Source organism: Mesoplodon densirostris, chromosome X, assembly GCF_025265405.1.
Source record: "Mesoplodon densirostris isolate mMesDen1 chromosome X, mMesDen1 primary haplotype, whole genome shotgun sequence".
NCBI lineage: Eukaryota > Metazoa > Chordata > Mammalia > Artiodactyla > Ziphiidae > Mesoplodon > Mesoplodon densirostris.
This window is the reverse complement of record NC_082681.1, coordinates 59839249-59863433: the sequence shown is the minus strand read 5'-3', so window position 1 is coordinate 59863433 and position 24185 is coordinate 59839249. Positions and strand designations below refer to the sequence as shown.

Sequence of the window (24185 nt, the reverse complement as noted above, 5' to 3'; positions counted from 1 at the left end):
ATCAATTTGCCAACCTACTCACATGCCTGCCAATATATTTCTGTGCTTTCTTTTAATTCTAATGCTTGTCTAGTTGTCATGAGATAGGGCCCACTTATGGTGACAGATTGTGTTCTGTCTGTGTGGTGTGGAAAATGCAAAGACTATCATTTTAATATTTCCCACTTGACCTATTTTAAACTTTCTCAATGGAAATTCTCAAACAAGGGCAAAAGGAGCACAGCATAGGCAATGCTCTTAATTAAAATATATAATTTAGGGAAATAAACACATATTCTGGAGTTGTCTTTTTTCACTGCATTGATAAAGAGGTGCTCTCAATATGTTGACTAGCTTTAAATATTAAGTCATTACTTTTTCAATAATTCACTAATTTACCAAGATAGATATAATTAATATTTTCACATCTTCACTTGTCTTGCTAAGGATTTTGTATTGCTCAGTAATAAGTGGTAAAACATCTAACTAAAATCTAATGTTTTCTTGACAGTAAATTCCAATGGAGGGAATATAAAAAGATCTATTGTGGTTCTATAAAAGATCTATTGTGGTTCTATAAAATAAAGAAAGATTTTTTAATATTATATTCTTAAATATGGTTAAAATGTTGAGGGTTTTTTGTCCATGATATTATTTCTGTTGGAAAGTTAAAATTTTTAACCTGTTATTTAAGAATTATTCATAATAAAGAGAGATGTAAATACCAATTGTTTAAAGACATTAAAATCCAAGGACACTTTCTTGAAAGAGATTATTCAAAGCATTATCCTCAGGCTATGCCTTCACAGACCAATAGAATTCTAACACTGAGCCACTGATGGCTGAATTTGATCAACACATAAGGACAATAAGAATATCTTAGGTTAAAAATAACTACCCAAAATGGAAAGAAAAAAACACACTTTGATTTTCTTAGATAGATTTGTGACCATGTCTTGATACCTTCCTCAAAAGTCAATTTTGGAAACTCAAGTTATATTAAAATGACAGAAAAAAAAACTATACCCTTTTTGGTCTGAGAATAAGTCATTGGATAACAAAAGGCAAATTATGCTCAGAGACTGAGATTATCTTTGCCAATATTTTATTTAACACAGGTCTACTGTGGGAATTATAATTTTACAAGCCAATAGCATACAAAATAATGTCCCTTAATAAGCCAATAAAGAAATAAAGAAATAACATAATAAAGAAATAACATACTCCAAACCAATGATTGATTAATTACACTATTGTTCCAGGCAAAGGGCACAATGAAAGGAATAAAGTCCAAATTTAGTTGTGGTGTACCTTTCTGTTGCAGGAAGAGGGACCCGTTCCAGAGCCTAGAGTGGGCTCTTGTCTAACACTCGCAAATGAATTGTCCAAGGAGACACATGTACTGACAAAGCAAAATACTTTTTTGGAAATGGGCACCCAGGCAGAGAGCAACAGGGTAAAGGAACCCAGAAGAACTGCTCTGCTATGTGGCCTACAGTCTCAGGTTTTATGGTAATGTGATTAGTTTCTGGGTTATCTCTGGACAATCATCTTGCTTGGCCCATATTTGATCTGACTCAGGGTCCTCCCTGGTGGCGTTCACATCTCTCAGCCAAGATGGATTCCAGCATGAGGGTTTCTGGGAGGTGGCCAGGACATGTCGTCTCCTCCCTCCTTCTTTTAGCCCCTCCCAAATTCTTCCAGGTTAGTTTTACAAGACATACTATGGGTTGGCATGTCCTCCCTCCTTTGGCCTCTCCCGAATACTCCTGGTTAGATTTGGTGGCAGCACCACATTCTTCATCGAGACCTCCTGTTGCAAGACAACTCAGGCAAGAGGTCCATCATGCCTGGTCAAGACTTCATTAAATGACTCCCTAACATTTCTATGAGCTAGTTCTAGGGAGAGAGAGCTTAGTCAACTGAGAGCTGATGTCCAGCTGCCAGCACAAAGATGAAAGTCTCTTGTTGTAGAGCACATCGCTAGGAAATGAAGGCACCGAGGCTGGCAAGCATGATAATCTCCTTCCCTGGGGCTGCTTCATTGTTTTCACCACTGCTGAGCAGAGATCCACCTTCCTAGGCAGGAGCCAATACCCCAAAGTCTTCAGAGAGCTATTTAGATCAGGAAAGAGTCACCTTGCCCAGACCGAACACTCTCAGATGGTCCTCACACACTCTGGGTATTTACACTCTAATGTCCCCTTGCCATAGTTGCTTCTTCATATGTTCTTATTGATAAGACCCTGGAGGTGCCCCTCAGCAGTTGAGCTACTACTGAGTGCTTGTCAGCAACTGCAGATGTTGATGATGACATCCTGACACAACAACTTCAATACTTTTATCGAAACAATTTACTTATAAAAATAAGTATTCTTAGATCAAAACAATTTTTGTCATGAACAAATAGATCTGAAATCATATCAAACCACTAAACATCCTCTTACTACATTTATTGCATCTCTCTTTGTATATACCCTTATTTCAAATTCACCTCTATCTCCTCCCCAATTTTCTCTGATGCTCAGAGAAACTTTTGCACAACTGTAGCAATGACAGGGAACTGAGATAAATTTTGAGGAGAAAGGACTTTTGGGAGCATCGTTAGCTAGAAATGTTAGACATGTGATCCTTTTATCATGTGATGTGTTCATCCTCTACAAAGGAGAATGAATCCAAGCGACAAATGGCCTAAATGCTTCTGGAGTTTTCAAAATCAATTTACCCCATTTCCTGAGGTTGAATGGGGGAAAAAAGAAGTCTTAAATAAAAATGAACAAAATGACTTTACCAGGATGGCTGCAAAAATTATTTAGTTGAACAGAATTGAATTAAGGTGCTCTTAAGACCCACAAAAATTAACATTTAGAGAGAGTATCCAAACTGTATAGATATTTATGTTTACTCCTAATTCATGAATCTCCAATTAAACTAGTTTTTTTTAAGAAATGTGTTCATGCTTGAGATAAAGATTCATCCATTTAAAAATGGATGGAAAATAAATAAGGGAATATCTAAACGGAAATATGTCTTTTCTTGGCCAATGCCTATGTGAGCTAAGGATTTAATGACTTTTTGATGACCATTGAAGATTTTTATATGGCTCTATATATTACTGTATGAGATTGACAATGTTATATCCCTTTCCTGAAACCACTGAAGAGTGCAACAGATGAAAATAACTTCATTAGAAGAACAAAAATGTGTATTATTGCACTTGGGACTTTGGCATGTTTTTTAAAAAAATGTATTTGCAATAACAAATTGGAGCTGATTTTTGTTTTTGTTTTTGTTTTGTTTTGTTTTCCTTTGCTTCCTTTGCCTCCACTTTATCGTAAATCAGCGGAAATCCGAGGGAAAAAAGGCAGGAAAGGTAAGATTGTAAATTTCAAAGAAAATTGATTTCAAAATATGTTGTGATATTTTTCTTACATTTCTGAAGCCACAGTAGCTACTAAGTGGAGTTAAAACTGTAAGTATTTAAGATGACAGATGTTGTAGTTCTGCCTTAAAAGAGCTTCAAGCTGAGCTGTCTCTACATTTTGTATCACTTACACAGTCCTGGAAGCAATTTTCAAGTCTTATTTTATTTTATTTTTCATGAACACTTTATTTTCCCACTGTGCCAAAACAACATACTGCTGACAGCATCACTTCGTGAATATTCTGGTAATACAGTTATTTTATGATAAATTTTAGCAATAAAAGGGACCATTTTGGTGTCAATTCACAATTTAACAGTGACAGCAAAAGTTAGTGAATGTCTGCATGATGATGTCTGATAAGGTCACAGAGAAAAATACCATAAACTAAACATGGTTAATCAGTAAATTGATGTTCTCTGAGAAACTGGGCTTTAGAATGTCATCTTTCAATGCAAAAAAAATTTTCTAATTGAAATATAGTTGATGTACAATATTATGTTAGTTTCAGGTGTATTACATAGTGATTTGACATTTGCATACATTATGAAATGATTACCACCATGATAAGACTAGTAACCATCTGTAACCTTATAAAGTTATATCATAATATTATCGACCGTATCCTTTATGCTGTATATTACATCCGTGTGACATTTATTTTAAAACTGGAGGTTTCTACCTCTTAACCCCCTTCACCTTTTTCAACCACTTTCCTCCCCTCTGCCAACCAACTTTTTGTTCTCTGAAGTCTGTTTTTGTTTTTTAGATTCCGCATATGAGATCATACAGTTGTTGTTTTTCTCTGTCTGATTTATTTAACTTAGCAAAATACCCTCTTGATTCATCCATGTTGTCACAAATGGCATGACCTCTTTTTAATGGCTGAGTTATATTCCATTATTATTTCATAATATTTGATGGACTCTTATTTGGCTTCTGTATCTTGGCTATTGTAAATAATGGTGCAATGAGCATTGGGATGTATATATCATTCTGAAATAGTGTTTTAGTGTTTTTGTGCTGGATCATATAGCAGTTCTATTTTTAATTTTGTGAGGAAACTCCATACTGTCTTCCACAGTGGCTGTACCAATTACATTCCCACTAACAGTGCACAAGGGTTCCCTTTTCTGTACATCCTCACCAACACTCGTTATATGTTGTCTCTTAATGATAGCCATTCTGACAGGTGTGAGGTGGTATCTTATTGTGGTTTTGATTTGAAGTTTCCTGATGATTAGAGATGTTGAGCATCTTTTCATGTGTCTTTTGACCATCTGTATGTCTTCTACGAAAAAATGTCTATTCTGTTCCTCTGTCCATTTTTTAATCAGGTTGTTTGTTTTCTTGACGTTGAGTTGTATGAGTTCTTTATGTATTTTTGATATTAACCCCTCATCAGTTATATCATTTGCAAATATATTCTGCCATTCTGTAGGTTGCCTTTTTTGTTTTGTTGACAGTTTCCTTTGTTATGCAAAAAATTTTGAGTTTGATGTAGTCCCATTTGTTTATTTTTGCTTTTGTTTCCCTTGCCTGAGGAAATAGACCCCCCAAAATATTGCTAAGACTTATGTCAAAGACCATGCTGCCAATGTTTTCTTCTAGGACTTTTATTGTTTCAGGTCTTACATTTAAGCCTTTAATCCATTTTCAGTTTATTTTTGTATATGGTGTGAAAAAGTAGCCCAGTTTGATTCTTTTACATGTAGCTGTCCAGTTTTCCCAACACCATTTATTGAAGAGAATTTTTCACATTGTATATTTTGGCCTCCTTCAATGTGAAAATTTTAAGTTCTGCTCACATATATATGAACAGTCTAGCTGTCTAGAAAAAAAATGGTTTTCTACCATTAAAAAATAAACTATGTCACACATATTGTTAAATTTTAATTACCTCATTGGTTAAACTGCAGCACCACTAAAAATAAACAGTTATTCAACTGTTCACTGACATTTGTTTTCTAGAATTTATGCCTTGGTTTCTTCACCATGTTTTGAGGTTTGGAACCAAAATGTTGTCATAAATGTACGCTAGGTTAAATATGAGTGTTTTTCTAGTTTGAGAGACCAAATTTTGTCTTTGAAAAAGAACTTGCCAAAGAGTGGTCTAGACTATGCCAGAAGTACTCTGCCTGGATGGCTTTATCAAGTGTGAGGATTACCTGAAAATGGAACCTGACTACAATGTCAAAATGAATTGTCATTAGTGTTTGAGAGATAAAGTAAAATATCAGCATTAGATAATTTTCACTCAATATACCTTTCTGAGAGTTTTCAGATGCCTGTCTGAACCATCTTATCACTGTGACCTTGGAGTGATGACTTTTTGAGAATTAACTCCTCCGAGAAGGCAAAAATTTATAGAAGATTTCTCCAATTAAAAGGAGGGAAGCAAGGGGAATAAAATGTCACTAGCTATGTAAAGTGAAAGAGAGAGGGAGAGAGAGAGAGAGAGAGAGAGAAGCTCTACAGCTTTTAGGTGTTCTAACATTCTCAAACATTCTGGTAAATTTAGAAAAGGACTTGTTGCTCAGTTATTTAAAAGTTGGAATTTTGAAGAACAGAAATATTGGCAGTTTTTATCTAGTATAGTTATTCTATAAATAGAAAATTGTTTTGTTTTAAAAAATTAAGACTGTACACAGCACTCAGGGGTGAATTCAGAAAACACCTGAGTCATTAAACCTTAACATAAAACACTTCAATTGTGAATATTAAAACAGTAATATAATCACAATATAAGGAGCAATGGAAAGTGTGGTTTTTAGTGATGGATACTTTTTGTGTGTGTCAAATAAAAGCAAATCTGGACTTAGAGATTTTATTCAGAATAGAGAGAAGGCTCTGACCTCAGTAATCTGCAAGACCTTAAAATCTAACAGAAAAAAGGTGTTTCTTTTTTTTAAGGTAAAAAGGGGTAAGCAGAGATAAGCAGAATCTTTTAAGAAGAAACTGGACAAGCCAGATAAGTGGCCAGTGGGGTCCACCAGGAAAAGTGTCTTTCTGTGGTCAGCTGATTCCCAAGAGACCCTGATAAAGGGGATGCGTTCCACAATTTTAGTGCTTGCTCATTACTTGGTGGCAAGCAGAGCTCAGGAGCCTGTAGGAAGGAGAGATTCCTGACTAAAGTTTGGTCAAGACAAAGTGTTGTAAGAAAAGGAGGGAACCAAAGAATGGTCATATCCCAGGTTTCAGGCAAGTCCCTTGGATGGGTTCCCAAGCGAAGGTATTTGGCTTCATGCAGGAAAGAATTCAATAGCAAGACAAAGTAGAGTGAAGGCCGATTTATTCAGGGAGATACACACTCCATAGATAGAATTTGAACCATCTCAGAAGGCAAGAGGGCCCTGGGGTATGGGTTGTTAGTTATTATAGGCTAGGTGATTTCATAGTCTAACAAGTGGGAGGATTATTCCAACTATTTGGGGAAAGGGGCAGAGATTTCCAGGAGTTGGGGCACCACCAACTTTTGGTCTTTTATTTTCGGCCTCTGAACTGTCATGCCTGTGGGTGTGTCATTTAGATGTTAATATATAACAATGAGGGTATAATGAGTCTCAAGGTCTACTGGAAGTTGAATCTTCCACCATCTTGGACCTAGTAGGCTCTAACCAGTTTTTGTAGTATCCTGTCTTTCTCAACAGCTGTGTCATTCTTTTAATTGTTGTGCCCTGCTCACTTCTCTCCGGTCTCAAAAGCAGAGTATAAGAAAGGGACAGCTGTGAGCACTTGGTCATTTTTTCCCACTACCATTCTATACCAAAGTAAACACAGTAAAATTAACTTACTAATATTGTGCTTACTCTGTTCCAAGCACTGTGTGTGTGTGTGTGTATACATATAAGTGCATATATGTATATATGTATACTTCTATATCTATATCTACATCTACATCTATATCTATATCTATATGTCTATACCTACTACATATTTAGTCCTATAAACTCACAGTTTAATCCTATGAACTCTTTTGCAATTGAGAAAACCATGGTACAGAGAGCTTAAGTGCTTGTCTAAGATTACAGAGCTCACCAGTAGAAAAGCCATGAGTTGAACCCAGGCAATCTATCCAGAATAACTTTAAAAAATATATAGAAGAGAAAAACTTGAATCATAAAACAAATACTTTTATATCAAAATAATTGTTTTATTGTATTTTAGTAATTACCCAGACTATATTTAATGTTTTAAGATGCTTCAGGAAGAATAATATTTTTTAAAAAATTTACTTCTGTCAACTCTGATGATGCTACAGACCTATTATCAAGCCCTTTTCACTAGTCTATATGCATTCTATACCTAGCCTGATATAATATGGTTAACATATACCATGGAGATTAGGTCTGTCCTCTGACGCCCTTTATTTTTGGTTCATTGTGTTTATGTATTTAAAGGGTATTTTGAATATTAAATTCAAGAAGCTATAAACCTTAAATATATTAACTGTCAGAATATTCATTAACTTTGGATTTACTGCAATTGTCTCCATAAAAAGTTGAATTAATCTTGAACTCTTGAACCTCACCTATTTAGGTTTTTTTAGTATAAATTATAAAATATTACTTTTACATTCAGTTTAATTCAGAGTAAGTGAAAAATATAAGCTTCCTGCATTTGTAAAAAAATAGGGCCACATATTAACTTAGCTAAGAATGAAGTATCTAAATGAATGATTTATTGTCCTAAAGTCTCAAACATCAAAGGACCTAGAGTCTCAAACTTCAAAGGACCTATAATTTCTCAATGACTTCCTCAGCTATTTACATTTAAATGACTTCAGAGACCTCACCAAACAAGACTAGTTTTAGATTCCAAATCAGAGGTTTAAGGTACAGAGATAGATAGACATGTTTTTCTACCTCTCTTTTAAACGATTACATTTCACAGGGAAGCTAGTGGCATTCAAAGAGCAGAATAAAAGCAAATGTCATACTCCATAGTTCATTCACTCTTTAGTATGGAATGGCTAAGAGTTAATTAAGGGGAAAATACATTTCAACACATAGCCACCTGTGATTGAATAGATTGATGATAACAATGTTTATTTTCAACTAAATAGATAAGTACAAGTTTTGAACCTGGTTAATATAACACAAACTGATTCCCTAAGTTAGTTCTAACCTAAGTATTTCCACGTAGATTTTTTTTTTAAATCCCTCCCCTTTGGCTAAGCCTGAGTTTAAATTGCCCTCAGGGTTTGCACAAATGGCTATGCTTGTTAAAGAGTATCCTCACCAAAGTGCTAAACTGAAGTTGGCAGAAACAGAACTGACTGAGATTCTCAAAAGAGTATATTTCTTATTTCTTTATATTTGCCTGAGGTGAATTTACAAAGTGGCTTCTTTCAGACTAGGCTAGTTGGTAGCAGAAAGAATAACTATAGGAAAAAAAAAACAAATAAAAGTCATTGCCTGTTATTGGCCTCTCTTCTTCCAGACTCCTGTCATTTGTGTAACCATTTGCTCCAAGGCTACATGAAGAAGAGGGAGGCAATGAGAATGTTCAAAGGAACATATGTTAAAGTAACATTTTACTGGTGTCTCCAAGCTACTTCTTCTTCCCTTATCCTATTCAACAATCCAGAAACTTTGGGAAGTTTCTTCATCATAAATTGTCCAAACTGTATAATTTAGAAGTTTGAATATGGCACGGCATGTTGAGATATTTTTGAAAGGTTTTCTCTAAATGAAACTAATTCTAAGGTTACGTTTCTGAAGAGATGTATCCACAAGCCTTGGCTTTAATGAAGGATTATTTTCATACATACTTTTTGCAGCATGATAATCTAACAAATGCATGAAGCTAAATCTACAGCAATTGTGAATGTTATTTCTTCTATACTAACCAGTTTTCCTTATCAGGCATTCAATTGAATGTTAGTAATGCTATGAGAAAGTTAAATCACATAAGAGCTCTAATTTAGCATTACCAACTACAAGCAAACCTATTTACATTTTTCCTACATATGTTCCTTAGATGTGATCTTCCAGGGACATTGTACTGCAGGTATACTGAGTCCTTTGGTAGTGTCTTAACAGCTTCTTATTTTGCTTTGGAATAGATTATTTAACTCAATGTGTAGTGACTGAAAATTTAGTTAGTGGCAAAAAAAAGTGACAGATTTTAAAGGACATCTCTGGTTTGATCTTTGGATTCTCCTTCTATGCTTATTCAAGGCGTCTGCTTGCACTGACATTCAATGTTAAAACTGTTAATGTAGTTATCACCACAAATAGATATCTGTTTTGTCTTACATGTTTGTTTTTGTTGATCTGTTTTGGATTTTGTTGATTTTTGTTGCTTGGTTTGTTGATTCTATGGCCCTAACATGTACGTATGTGCATTCCCTGGATGTTATTTTCATGTGATTACAAGGACTCCATGATTTTGAACATTGTCCTCTCTTTTTAAGACCATAACTTTATTATCCGCCTTGGGTTATCCTATCTTATGAACTTGAACTTTCCCTTCATTAGGTCCTGTAATTGCTCATCCCACTTTATGAAATTCCCTCCTGGTTACATTTCTCTCCCCATCTCATCATTACTATCCTTGGCTTTTCATTCTTGGCTTCTCACTCTGTTTATGGTGCCAATTTCCAACTGTAGTCCCCTCACAGATTGTATTCTCCACAGGTCACTGAACACTCTTTGGCAAAAAATAAATAAATAAATAAATAAATTACAAAATTGTACTCAAAATCTAGCTTACTACACATTCATAGTATTAAACTTCTGCTGTGGGTCTAGGTATTGTTCAGAAGTCTTTTTATGCTCCTTTCCATTAACTTTCTATCCTGGGCCTTGAATGACTATCCCAAACCTTTTCAACCATCTTCAAATTCCTTTTACAATTTCCAATCCTGAATTACCAACAAATGACTTTAGGTCCTACTATCCTAAGATAGAGACCACCTTTGTAACCCCAATATATTTCTGAGTTCCTTTCTAGTATCTCATTTTTTCCCTTTCAGTTATTGAAATATCTAGCTTTTTAGTCTCTTTATAGATGCCACTTCCATTTTTCCTTTAAATATACATAAATGTCACTTGTCAGGGAAAATAAATATGAAATAACCACCCCCCAAGTAGACTATATCCTCTTCAGCCATTGCTGTAATTCACTACTAAATTGAGGGAATCATCTCTCTATTAACTGCATTTTCTCACTACATATTCCCTGCTATAATTTGTTATTTTTACTTCCAATTAAAATATAACCCTTTCATCATTTGTCCAAGACTTTCTGCTTACTAGCTCCAGAATTTCTGTTACATTTGACATTTTAAATACTGCTCCTCTCCCAGTATTTCTGGAAACCTTTCTTCCATAAAGCCTTCTGTGATCTGTCCATCCATTTCTACCCATAAATATAATGTTCACAACTGGATTGTGAGTTCATGTTAATCAAGTACATATTTCTTCTGTATTCTTTCAATTCCTAGTGTAGAGAGGAAAACTTTTCCCTTTTTCCCTTCTAGGTTCTCTGGCTGGTCTATTAATTAAATTGACATAAGATAGATTAACAGGAGAAAAACAAATTTAAGTTTGTACATATGAGAGCTCATAAAAATATGATGCTCAAAGAAGTAACCAAAGCCGGCAACTTTTATATCTTTTAGATAAAGAAACAATACATTTGTAAAGAATTGACAAGACAAAGGGATTTGGGCTTAGGGTAGTAAAATTAGTAAAGAAGTAACAAGGTTTTTGTATACAACTTTCTCAGCCCTGAATTCCCTGTCTTTGGTGATGAGGATCTCTAACTTTCTCCTTGTACAGGGAGGATACCTTTCACATTGGAGATTTATTTCCTGTTTTTAGCAGGACAAAGGAGGGTCTGAGTGTTCTTCTTGCACTTGCTATTTCTTAAGTTACTTTAATTCCAAATAATCAATACACTGAAGTAGTGTATCTTGGGGTGACCTGCCCTGAACCTCATCACTAGGACATATCATATTTCACTTTTTATAGACATTTAGTGTATTTGTCTTATTTTAAATTTCCATATTTTGATAAGAGTTTAACAGAACTGACTTAATCCAAAGGAAACTGATTTCAAATTTTCCAGAATAAAATGTGAAGTATTCTACTAATATAGTAGCAAATGCTTGATTATACAGGGATTTAAACATCTTCTATTTAGGGTCCTCTGACTTCATGTAAAACAGAAAGAAATATGTGGCACAAATGGTAAACTACTCCTTAGCCCTAATTCAGGCAGTTGTAATCCTGTTCTTTAGTGTGCATAGAAGTATCTTGGGAAAATCAATGCTGAGAGGTGTCTTCTTTGTAAAACTCTGATGCTCTGAAATTTTTTTCAAGTATTTTTCTGTAAGGTCCCAGGTGACTGAACTGTCCAATTTGGACTCTTTATTTCTTTTACAATGTTATTTTTCTTTGCTCCTATGCCAAAAAAGTGGACGGGGTGTGGCTATATGATCACATTGCATCCTTTTCTCATCTCTTACTGAAAAACTCTAAACCTCCCTTCAAAATGTTCTAAGCCTTCCTACCTACCATTGTCTCACCTTGCAGCATCAAAATTCACCCATTATATCTCTGAGAAGCAGATGTTTTCACTCTGTGTGTGGCATAGTATTGAGGACGGTCTGAAATAAAATCATATATATTCATTTCAGCTGTATGCCCTTTTCTGAATGTATGGGAAACAATAGACAGTGATATATTAAGTAAAATAAGTCAAGGTTATAAAAGGTTTCGAAATATATTTTATTCAAAGCAGTAGAAAAGAAGAAAGCAATTTCAAGGTTTATCTGAATAGCACTGTTATGTGTATTAAATACACTATTCCCGGGTCGTTAGCTTTACAATAGTGTTAGGTGTAGTTACAGATTCAGCCTTTCGCATATGTACTCTTTCCATTTTCACAGATTGGGCAGTTTTCCATTCCTTTTTTTTCTAGCAACTGTTGAAAGTCCTTGCTTCTGTTCATTCAATGCCATCTGAGTCTGTACATAATTTAGAAGCCTTGTCTGCTACTGTCTATGACTAACTCAACAACTGATACATTGAAATTGATACTCCAAACTATAGAGCTCAGATTAGGATTTCTACCTCTGATCTCAACCAAACAACTGAAACAATTATAATTCTATTCTAAACTTAGATTTTCATATCAGAAACAGTGACATAGCTGTCCTCACTGCTGAATTCATGACACCTTTGAAATGTAAAATTCCTCTATTTTAGGATAAAAAAGATTAATTTTGCTTTTACCTTCCTTTGGTTTAACAGCTTTATTGGATATATAATTCATGTAATTAAAGTTTAAGTGGTTTTTTTGTTTGTTTTTGTTTTTTACTTTACTTTCCTATTTATTTATTTATTCTTTTAATTGAAGTATACGATATTGTGTTTGTTTCAGGTGTATCACCTTCTTAATTCATATCTTTTGATTTCTGAAAGTAACTCAGAGAGGAAACTATCTTAGGCAATTTATTGGGTAATGTTTTCTAATTAATAATGTTTGTCAATATCATTGCTATAGAGATAATGGCTGACCACTCTCTTTTGGACTACTAGACAAATCATGTTTATTTCATTAAATCATATGCTTTTCTCCGTGGCTGAGCTGAGGTTTAGTTATTCTATGATCTACTGCTTTCTTGCCACCAGCAGGGGATAGATTCTTCTGCAGTTTCTACTGAAGATATGTCATCTTCACATGTGTTATACCATGTTCTTTTGCAATGATGCCAATTTTTCATAGTTTTCTAATATTCATAATTTTGTAAACTTTATAGTAATAAGATATGTAGACTTTTCATTGAGTCTTTAAATCATCTAAAACTCCTTTATTATCTTATCTTAAATATTTATTGTATGTGTTATGTCCCTTAGGCAGTATGGTTTGAGGACTAGAACAAGCACACAGTAATGATGAATGGTATAAGTAGATTAGACCCATGGAGGTAGACGAAGTTTGACAATGCATGAGAGTACTGATTCAAATATTTTGTCTTTTTCTATGACAAAATATCTGGATATAAGAGTGCAGTATAAGTCCTCGGTAATAGTGACTTAGAGTCACCTCTTTTTTTACCAAGCAACATTTATATTGGAAGATTAAGAAGTTTTCTTCTGAACACACATTTCTTCAGTAGAGTTAGCAATGGTTGCTGAATCAGATATTGAGACATTTATAAATAAGAATTGAGATTTTAAAGTCTCATATCTTATGTTGATTAGGTTAGATACATTATCTTTTGCATACTTCCTCGTATTCCTTTACTTCTCACATATTTGCCCCTCATGCATTTAATTTTTAAAGTAGGTAAGTATCTTACTTAACTCCGAGGGGACTCACAGGGAAGCCTCTGAGAATTAATCATCAGTTGTTATTTTACCAAAAAATTATGAATATGTTAGTCAATTTCCTAGCCCATTTATTGAGGATCCCTGTGAAATTAGTCTTCCTCATTTCGTTGAATTATTTCTTAATTGCTTAAAAGAAGTTTATAGGATTAACTTTTATGCTTTAGAGACACTAAAGCATAAATTTTTATAGTCTAACGTTGAGATATAAAGAATTAATAATTCAAGATGTCTTATAAGTTCCTTTAGTCTATGCCTAACACACTATTTGAAACCTAGTAAATATTTAATGAAAGTTTGTCCTCTGTTTAACAAACATATATGGAATGCCTTCTATGTATCAGACTCTGTACTTGGTAATGAAAATATCTAAAGGAATGAGATAGTTTCTTTGACCTCAAGGATACCCTTGTATAATAAGGAAAATAGATATGTAAACCAAAAATTCAACCTTATATAACAAGCTTAGTTTACTATAATAACCTATTTAGAATATTTTTCTTGAATAAAAATAAATTCCACTCACTTGTACTTAGGTTTTCCATCAGGCTTACTCATTTAGAGGTAAGAGCTTCCATAAATTCACTAACCTTTCTTTAAAATATAATGGCTTCTTGTTTATGTTTTTGAGCACCTATATTTTGGTCTCTTTTTAGCTTATATCAGATACATATGCCAGTGTATTTTTATTCTGTTTAAATTTCTTACCCCTTCCCATTATATTTGCTTCCTCTTGGCCTACAGTATTTATCAGATTCCCTTTAACAGCTTGTATTATTATTTATGAATGAGAGCTAATGTTATCCAAATATACTTTAAACATTGATTTAAGAGTTGGGTTTTCTCTTGAAGTGCATAATGCTTCAAACAGTGTATCTCTCTACTAACATGACAGATTATCCTCCTTATTTTCTTGAAAGCAAGATGTGTAGTGGAGCAAATCTCAAATACTGACCTTCAGTCTTTTCCATAGTAAGCAATTGTGAATGCAGTGCTGTAAATCTCTAGCATTAAAGAACTGTCTCTGAGATCTGTTTCATATTCTGTAATAAAGGTGATTGCTGGGAATTGTTTGCTGTATAACTCCGGAACAGGCTGTGTATCATTTTTATTGATGAGAAGGTACCATTTCTGTAATGCCTATGTAAAGTTGTCTGGGTGTTAAATTGATTTAAAACATTATGCTTTGGATTAGCCATAAAAATTTCAGTGAGTATTGCAAAACAGGAAATCCCATTACAAGAATGAGCAACGAAGCCACCTGCAGCAAGAAAAAAAAAAATCACACTTCATGGCAGAAACCAATGCATTGAACCTTAGTAAACAAAAGTTGCTAGTGGGTAAGGTTTTTGGCTTTTGTTGGGCTTTGTGAAACAAGTAGATAGCAAATGCTCAATTAGTCCATTTGCTTCTCCCAATGTTCTTATGATTTTCAGTCAGCTAATGTGGCTCACTGCACAGTGATTCTTGAGTAGGGAGGGAGTTTTTCTAGTGCTTCTCTACTCTGGCTGCGTGTTAGAATCACCTAGGGACTTTTGAAAACTGGCAATGTCCATTTTGCATTCCAAGCAATTACATCAACATCTCTGGGGTGGGGCCCAGGCATTGGTAGTTTCTTAAGCTCCCTACATGTTTCAAATACATAGCCAACTTTGAGAGCTACTTTATTCAATTCTTACTGCCTTTATTTTAGATTTAGCAAATTTTATTTGTTTCTGTGGCAAATCCTTTATATAAAATCCTAAGTTTCGTTGAGGAAAAAAATTGGATTGATCGGTCTTTTCATGAATGTTATTAAAATTGTGCCCTAATTTTATTGATGTAAAATATAGTTTGTATGCCAATATAGGACCAGTACCCACAGAAAAGGCAAGCAATGACCAGTAACATATTTGCCAATGAGGTTAATCAACCCTACTGAATATATGCATGTGTGATTGTAGCGATATAAAACCTTCCAAAAAGGCAGCTCGTGCTTTCCATAGGTTTATTCAATCCCTGGTTAATAGAGCCAAGCTAGAATGCTTTCCCAATCTTACAATTTAGTAATGTTTAAAAGATGCTATGATGATTATAGCATACTAGATTTCAAGTCTACGTACTGAGTAAGGATAGTAACGTGCCCATTTATTTATGTTGATCCAAATAACAACCACAATATGTATAATTTCCCATATTTTGTTGTTATTGAATGAAGTATTGAAATAGTATTGCTTCTTGACACTCGCCCAAGCCAAGGTAACAGTATATTAAATATACTCATTTGAAATCTATAAACACGTAATAACTGAATAAACTTTCCGTTCTTTCTGTGATTATACTGTAGCACTGCTGGATAAACAAAAGCTTTGTCAAACAGGAAAGATTGCAGGAAAATGATCAGGGTAGTAGGTAGCCGACTAAAAGTGGAGCTCAAATGAATTCTGAGGGTGAATTAAAGACAATGGTAACAAATAAAGTACGTAAGAACTAGATGGCAACAGAACATAGGGCACACATGAAATACAGTTCTGTAAACTGATGATATATGAGTACTCTTTGACCTATTTACAAAATGTGCAAAAAAACAAGTTTATATTGCTCTTATTAAAGAGTGTGAATTGTGAAGCTTTGATCTTTCACTCTGCACCCATTATTCAAATGGCTGTTATCAAGAAATCTGTTTAAATATGAATGGCACCCCACAAATCCTTGACTTATTCTTGGCAGTGTTTTGGAGGATTAGAGAATTTTCTTAGATATAGAATCTTGTAAAATAAGTGTCATTATCTGCCTAGCATATACTATTCAATGTATAAAACTTGTTTATGTGACACATAATATTTCTGAGAGATGTATTCACTGTGCATTGAGTTGTTACAACACTATTATTAATACTTTTTCTAGCAGAGAATATTACTGTTATTTCAGGATCTCTGTTGATATTTTAATATAAAACATCAGAAATTCAGCCTCACTGGGACACTTTATACCAAGCACTAACCATATTTAAGTTAATATTTAGTGAAAGTCTTCCTCATCAACACTATCAAGAGAAAGCAAACAATGTCATTTTCTTTTAAATTCTATGTGCTTTTGGTTAAGTTTATTTTATCATATGCTTTCACTATAGATAAGAATATTCTCAATAGATGGAATCTATAGTGTCATAGGCATAACATCCTATCATTGCTTTCTAATTCCATGCTGCTACCATCACTATTTGGAATTACCTCGCCTTGTTTTGTTTAAAATGCGTGACAACTTTTGTTAAGAAAATATATGCCCTTACACTAAGCATTCATTGAAATTTGAGGAGTTGTGGCTTAAGACATTAGAAGTTTGGAAAGAAAGAATATTATTCAGATCTGAATATTATTCAACTCCAACTTTAATTTTCTCCTTTGAAGGTGTGTAACTTGAAAAGGACTATGCAACTTTTCAAGTGGGGATCTTAATTATACTGAGAAAGTGTTCAAGAGTAGATTCAGCATTTTCTCACATCAAAAACACAATTCAGACATTGGCCATTCAAAAACTGTCACAGGGCTTCCCTGGTGGCGCAGTGGTTGAGAGTCTGCCTGCCGATGCAGGGGACACGGGTTCGTGCCCCGGTCCGGGAAGATCCCACATGCCGCAGAATGGCTGGGCCCGTGGGCCATGGCCACTGAGCCTGCACGTCCGGAGCCTGTGCTCCGTAACGGGAGAGGCCACAACTGTGAGAGGCCTGTGTACCGCAAAACAAACAAACAAAAAACTGTCACAACTTAGTTCATTGAACTCCTTTTAGGACACAAGTTAACACATATTTCCTCAAGTCAAGAGGAAGGAAACTCATGTGTATAGAATAATTTATTAGTTGGGAAGTATTAACCCATTAGGAATGCTCCATCTTAAGGTATTATTGATCTATCTTAAGTTATGTTTTACTCTATTAAAACAAGTGTTGTTCTCTTCCTAAGAAGTCTTTTTTCCTAAGTAGAAAAATCAGCTTATGACAATACACAAAATTTCTGGTTAGAATTCAATGTATTGGATTTCCTAGCTTTTTACTTTAGGATATATATATTTTTATATAAGTTATTTCATGTCAAACAAAGTGGCAATAAAAGACATTGAAATGATTTATAGTAATTGAACAGAAATAAAATAATTTCTAAAAGCATACCGAATTCCAAAATTTAGATGACTTACCATGGTCAGCTGTGACTTTAGATACTATAGCTATAGATGTATATATACATACTGGTTTTGAGACTAATAATAGCCTAGATTTTCACATTTGTCTGCTAGAAAGTATCTAAACTAAAAGCAGACATGATTTGAATGTAATTGTGACATTTTGAAATGACAATTTAATAGTGAATGAAAAAGATAAGCTTGTAATTATTGAAAGTAATATCCATTTACATATTACAGTGAAAACATTTTCAATGCAAGTTTAAAGACACAATTCATCTCAGTCTTTGGTCTATGGCCATATCTATACTCATAGGTAGTTTGACCATTTTTATTATTGGAGTGGCTTATATTGTGAATATCCTGGGTTGGAAATCAGAAAATCCAAAATCTGTTAATTATATGATTTCCTATTTAACCATATCTTAAACTGAATTAGTTGAAGGACTTTTTCAGTTATTCAGTAACTTTAATTTTCTCTTTTTGCTTCTGATAATTCTCTTCATTAGACTAACTTTTCATAATGGCACTTTCTTATCTTTTCATTCTTTTTCCTTAAGGCTTATGCTTATATCATATCAAAATATTTTTTCTAGAAAGTGGAAAAATTGTCTAGTAATTGTGATGTTAATTTTGGAAACATGTCAATAACCAAGCTATATGGAAAAAAAAAGTTGTTCATTATTTGATCAGGTCACTTTTTACCCACACATTTCATATCATGTAAATACAAGTCACTTTTACTTATTCCTTCTTAATTAGAAGTCCCAAGTTAATTAATGGATAATCTTTTCATAATTCTATATATACCATGTTTTGACTAAATCGAAAGTACAATGATATTAAAGAATTTGAAGTCACGTTTCAATAAATTAAAGAAAGAATATGAAACTTGAATATAGACTTCCAATTGTCTTGATTTCTAGTAGAATACTAGAATTTAATAATTGGAAGCATCTTTAGATAGAATAAAACCCAATAATTTTATTTCACACATGGGTAAACTAAGGCCCAAAGGATTAAGTAACCTTCTCAAAATCATATGTCTTAGTAGAAGAGTCAGGAATAAAGCCTAAGCCTTCAGAATTCCAGCCCAGTGTTTATTTACTATGACTTGCTGAACAAAGATAAGTTAAACATAGAGTAAAGATATAATAACTAGTTTATTATCCCTTTCTTCAACTCTAAAAGGCAGGTGAGTAATAACAAAAATAATTAACTTATCCCATCATTCTCAAAGCTGATGTGCGCCATGATAAATATAGCATAGCAAAGTAATTTTTACTTGGCAATACATTACTTGGTACATGTATTAGTTGGCATATATTTGGTAATATATGAATAGCTATTGCTCGGCTTATTTTTCACATTTTTAATTATTCAAAATATTGAAATTTCAACTTAATTCACTGCAGATCTGATAGATTTAAGATACTAAATAAAAAGCCATTGTTACCTTTCACTCAAGAATTTTTTCTTATACTTTATTTTCCAGTTCTGTATCTTTCACATATTTAGTTAAATTCTAAGAAAATTTTGCTCCAAATTAAGTGATTACAAATATGCAGTGATATAGAACTAAATAAAGACTAGGTAGAAAATGGGAAAACAAATGGGTTACTTTGAACAAACAATCCTTTGAGATATAAAGCTATTTAATCTAACAGATTTTTAAGAATTCTGACATTATAGTGAAAAGTAGCTCTTCATTTACTGGATCTAGTATCAAATGTGGAAAAAAAACTTGAGATCTCATCTAATATTACTGCTAAAAATAAATCTATGAGATAGGAAGAATAAAAATTGTTTACAGCAAATGAACCAAGGAACTGACAAAAATATATGTTAAAGTTCCGAATGAGTTCCCTCTGTAGTATTGTAAACATGAGCATCTGTTTTTTAACAAACTGAATTTTAAGTATCAATGTTGGTGATGGATGAGGGCCATTTGTGTCCTGAGCTCATTCGACTAAACTGACTAGAAGATGATGTACCAACAAAGCTTGCTTCTCAATGTCTTACTGGATTTTTCTATTGGCCGTACCACTGTTTATCTCCATAACAATGGAACCTCCTTTCCATTTCTGAATCAAGGATTACTTACATAAGGTCAAGCATTCGAATCTCTTACATATATTTCTGAATCAAGGATTGTTTACATACGATCAAGTATCTGTATTTCAATCTACCCAACTTTAATTTGTGCGTGTTTCCATATACACATTGTGGAAAAATAATTGGTGGTTAAAAAATAAAAGCAAACTTAAGCAGTGACAGTAAAAGTTGCAAAGTTGGATCTGGCAAGATGATTAAAAAAAGTAAATAGTCAATTTGAAACAAAAAATATATCAATATGATTGAGTGATATACAATTTATAGGGAAAATTAACATCTATTAATCTTAAATGTCTGAAATTATGAGGCATAGAATTATAATCTCTGTTTATTGGGTTTTCTGACTCCATTGTCACATGGCTTTTCCTTCAAACAGCAAGAGTCCAAATTAAGAACATGTGAATTATGGATATTGACCTATCCCATATTTTTAACTCATCTGGACCCTGTGTCATGGCCTTATAGTCTTCTTAGACTAAACTGGTAGCAGGTAAGAATGAGCCTGCTAAATGATATGTCTAAAATACATATTATCATGTATGCTAAGGGGACTCAAATTCATTCATACATTTAACAAACATTTATGGAAGTCCCACTGTATGGCAGGAACTGAACTAGTTGTTACGTTGTGACATTTACATTCAGATATATAGACTTTAGTCAAGTTATTTAAAATTTTTGGACCTGAATTTCTCTGAGAAGAAAGAAGAAGAAAGGGAAGAGTTAGAGGAGGACAATGAGAAAGAAGTGGGAACACCAGGGGATGGAAGAGAAGAAGTAAAACAAGGAGAAGAAGGAGGGTAAAGGGAAGTGGGAGAATACCAGCAGTTCTACAATCATGTTTATGGAGTTGTCATTCCATTCCATGGGAGCTTTCCAGCAAATGATTGCCTGAAAAATATCTAAATAGATTATTAAGTTTAAATTTTATTTTAGCTCTTGAAGTTGAAATTTGATAGTGCTCATATTCAAAAATGAATAAAAATTATAAAATTCAGAGTCTGTTAAGCTTCACATATTTAATGTCCTACAAAAATAATATCCCAGTTCAATTTTTGGAAAAGGTATAGAATTTTAATGTCATGGAATTTCATAATAATGACTGAAAGAGGACATGACTCAGTAGTACAGTTGACCTTTGAACACACAATCCTCATTGCAGATGAGTTGAAAATATGGTATAGTTATTAGGTCACTATCCATAATTCACTTGTTCTTAATTGAACTTAACTGAACTGTGCGGGACCAATTACATGGAGATTATTTTCAATAAAAACATACTACAGTACTACACGATCTGTGGTTGGTTGAATCTGAGGATTTGGAACCTCGGATACAGAGGCCTGAGTGTAAAATTATACATGGATTTTTATATTAGTTCCACTATTTCTAATGGGAAGGCATGGGTAGACTGTTAAGAGATTTTTTCATTATTGGAAAATTATGAGTACTATTTTCTGTAATGCTGAAATTGTGAATCTATTGTGCAACATTGAAAAAGACACATAAAATCAATCAGTCTCTTGATATTAGGAAAAGCAGACCAAAATTTATAAAAAATATTTATCTCTCTATCTATAGGTCTACCATTGCCCAAATTTGTGGAGCACATACCATATGCCAGGATGTGTGTGAAGCTGGCATTTGAAGACTCAGCATGACACTAGAGTCAGATCTCTTGAGCTAAAAATTAAACTAAATAAGACAATCTATATCCCCAGCTCACTACACGATAATTCCGATTGGGATTAATTGTTTTAGCAACACCTATGGCAATTCTTACCTCCATATAAAAGCAGGTATTTAAAACTGAATAGATTAACCAAGTTATGCTGCATTCGGAGGTATGGGAGACAATTATTAATTCTCTTTCCCCTGTTCTCCCTAATGACAAGAAAAACTATGTAAACAAGGATTTCTTTACCATTTTTTACTGCAATTGTCTACCTTTATTATTGTTACTTTCATCCCCTAACCATGAGTGGACAGTGCTGCAGCATGATTAAAGCAGAATGCACTGAACTTCAGATTAATACCTTTTCCCAGTCAGAATTGAAGATTTTCTTTTAGTCCAGTTTTCATGTCATGGCCAACATTGATGAGGCAGTGATTTAATATGATTTTATTTCATTTTATTTTTGCTGTTTACAACTATGTTTAGGTTTCTGATGCCTGATTTTCTTCCCACATGATTCCATTCTTAGTTCCACAAATCACCTTTTCTAATACAAAGATGTTGGCCCTTGTCATGATCTGATGAACAGTTTTGCACATATGCCCATATAAAATTCTATATCATCATGTAATATAACCAGTGGTTCTAAGCATATTTATTTCATTAATTCACCTCTCATTAGTTATACAGCTTCATATAAATTATTTTATTTGAGGTATATATTTTGGACTCTTTAGATTAATTTTTTCCTTTTACATGAAGTGGAGTATGGAATGATGGAAGATATGTTTCTTTTATTTTAGTGTATTTTCTATTTTAAAAATAAATATTATACAGTGTTCATCAACTGATTTAAAATTTCTCATTTTAGGCAAGTTACCTTTTTTATTAGTTGACTAAATTACCCATGTTTCTTTTAGTGGATTCAAATTTTCAGACTTTCTCTCCAAGCACAAACTGACTGAAATTATCATTTTAAACAGATTCTTGTAGTTAACTTTTTCCTAATAAAATTCAAATTAAGACATGTGAATTCTATTTAGAGTTCTATCAATAGTCAACATATTGGTAACATAAATCAATCTATTTATGTAAATTTAGTGACCAATATAAAATTTTCTTGTTATCTTTTACTATACTTGGGAGAAAGTTAGATTAGTACTAATCATTATAATGGCTCATATTTATTCCTGCTAGCTCTAAGGTTGTGCTTCTTTTTTTATTTTTTTAAATTTATTTATTTATTATTTATTTTTGGTTTCATTGAGTCTTTGTTGTTCTGCATGGGCTTCTCATTGCAGTGGCTTCTCTTGTTGTGGAGCACGGGCTCTTGGTGCATGTGCTTCAGTAGTTGTGGCACATGGGCTAGGTAGTTGTGGCACATGGGCTTAGTTGCTCCACGGCATGTGGGATCTTCCCAGACCAGGGCTCGAACCCGTGTCCCCTGCACTGGCAGGTGGGTTCTTAACCACTGTGCCACCAGGGAAGCCCCAAGGTTGTGCTTCTTGATTATATTTTTAGAAAGAAATAAAAGTCAAAGCTGCATGTATGGAATAGAATATGTGTAAGACTGAATCAAATTATTAGACATTGTAAATTACTATGTGCTTTTTAAGCAATTATAATTTAACACAAAAAGAAAAAGTTATGCTGATACATGCTATAAATTTTATTCTCTTACACCTCCCCAGAATAAAAAACATTGAACAACAGTATCTTCATCCACCATGAATGTCCATGATTTAGGATAATTCTAAGAATGTGAGAAAGTGATATTACTTAGTCTTTTCTTGCTAGGTACACTTAATAACTGCCAGCAAACACAGGATAAGAAAAATTTTTGCTGAGAAGTAGGACCACTTTTTTCAGAAGCTCTGAAGGAAGCTAAAATTGTTTGTGCACAAGAATATTTCTGCTGCCTAAAAAACAGTTTATTTTTATGTTTGAGCAGGATCTATTCTAATGCAATGTAGAGATTTTATTTGGAGGATAATCTGGTGTCAACTCTCAATGGCTTTTTGCATGAATTTGTGTAAAAACAAGCTGGAACTCTGGGGTTTAGTGCATAAAATACTGTATTTTCACGTCTGGGACTGAATTTCAAATTTAATCTGAAGGACTTGATGAGATATGCCAAACTGCCTGAAAACAATTTGGGTAGCTAGTGAACTGTGGTATGTGGAGGCCCATAGACACTAAAGGCACTTTTCTTTGCTTTTTTCCCTCTGCTTTCTCACTCCAAATAACTGCATATTGCATACAAGCAACCTATACTGATATTGCAAGGAAGACACAAGCACCGATTTTTTTACTGTGATAAAAGATGACATTTATTCAGTGCCTCGTTGTTTTATTATTATTATTATTATTAGGATATCAGTATGTAACGAGATGCAGATATGCTAGTAAAGTCTATGGTACTGGTCCCACATCATTATAGAGTATGGATTTTCTGATAGCATATTTTAAGAAAAGCAGTAAGTCAATCTATGT

At 33.6% G+C, this 24185-nt stretch overlaps 1 protein-coding gene across 6 annotated transcripts in view; it reads left to right on the top strand.

The window, feature by feature from the left end:
* PCDH11X (protocadherin 11 X-linked) overlaps positions 1–24185 on the top strand; it is a 717733-nt gene that overhangs the window by 377594 nt on the left and 315954 nt on the right. For 2 of the 6 annotated variants that reach the window (XM_060086712.1, XM_060086707.1), the window contains exon 4: positions 3323–3352. The exons of the other annotated variants lie outside the window; for them this stretch is intronic. In XM_060086712.1, coding sequence (XP_059942695.1) covers positions 3323–3352 — 30 coding nt within the window. The remainder of the gene's footprint in view (positions 1–3322; positions 3353–24185) is intronic. 6 annotated transcript variants of the gene reach the window in all.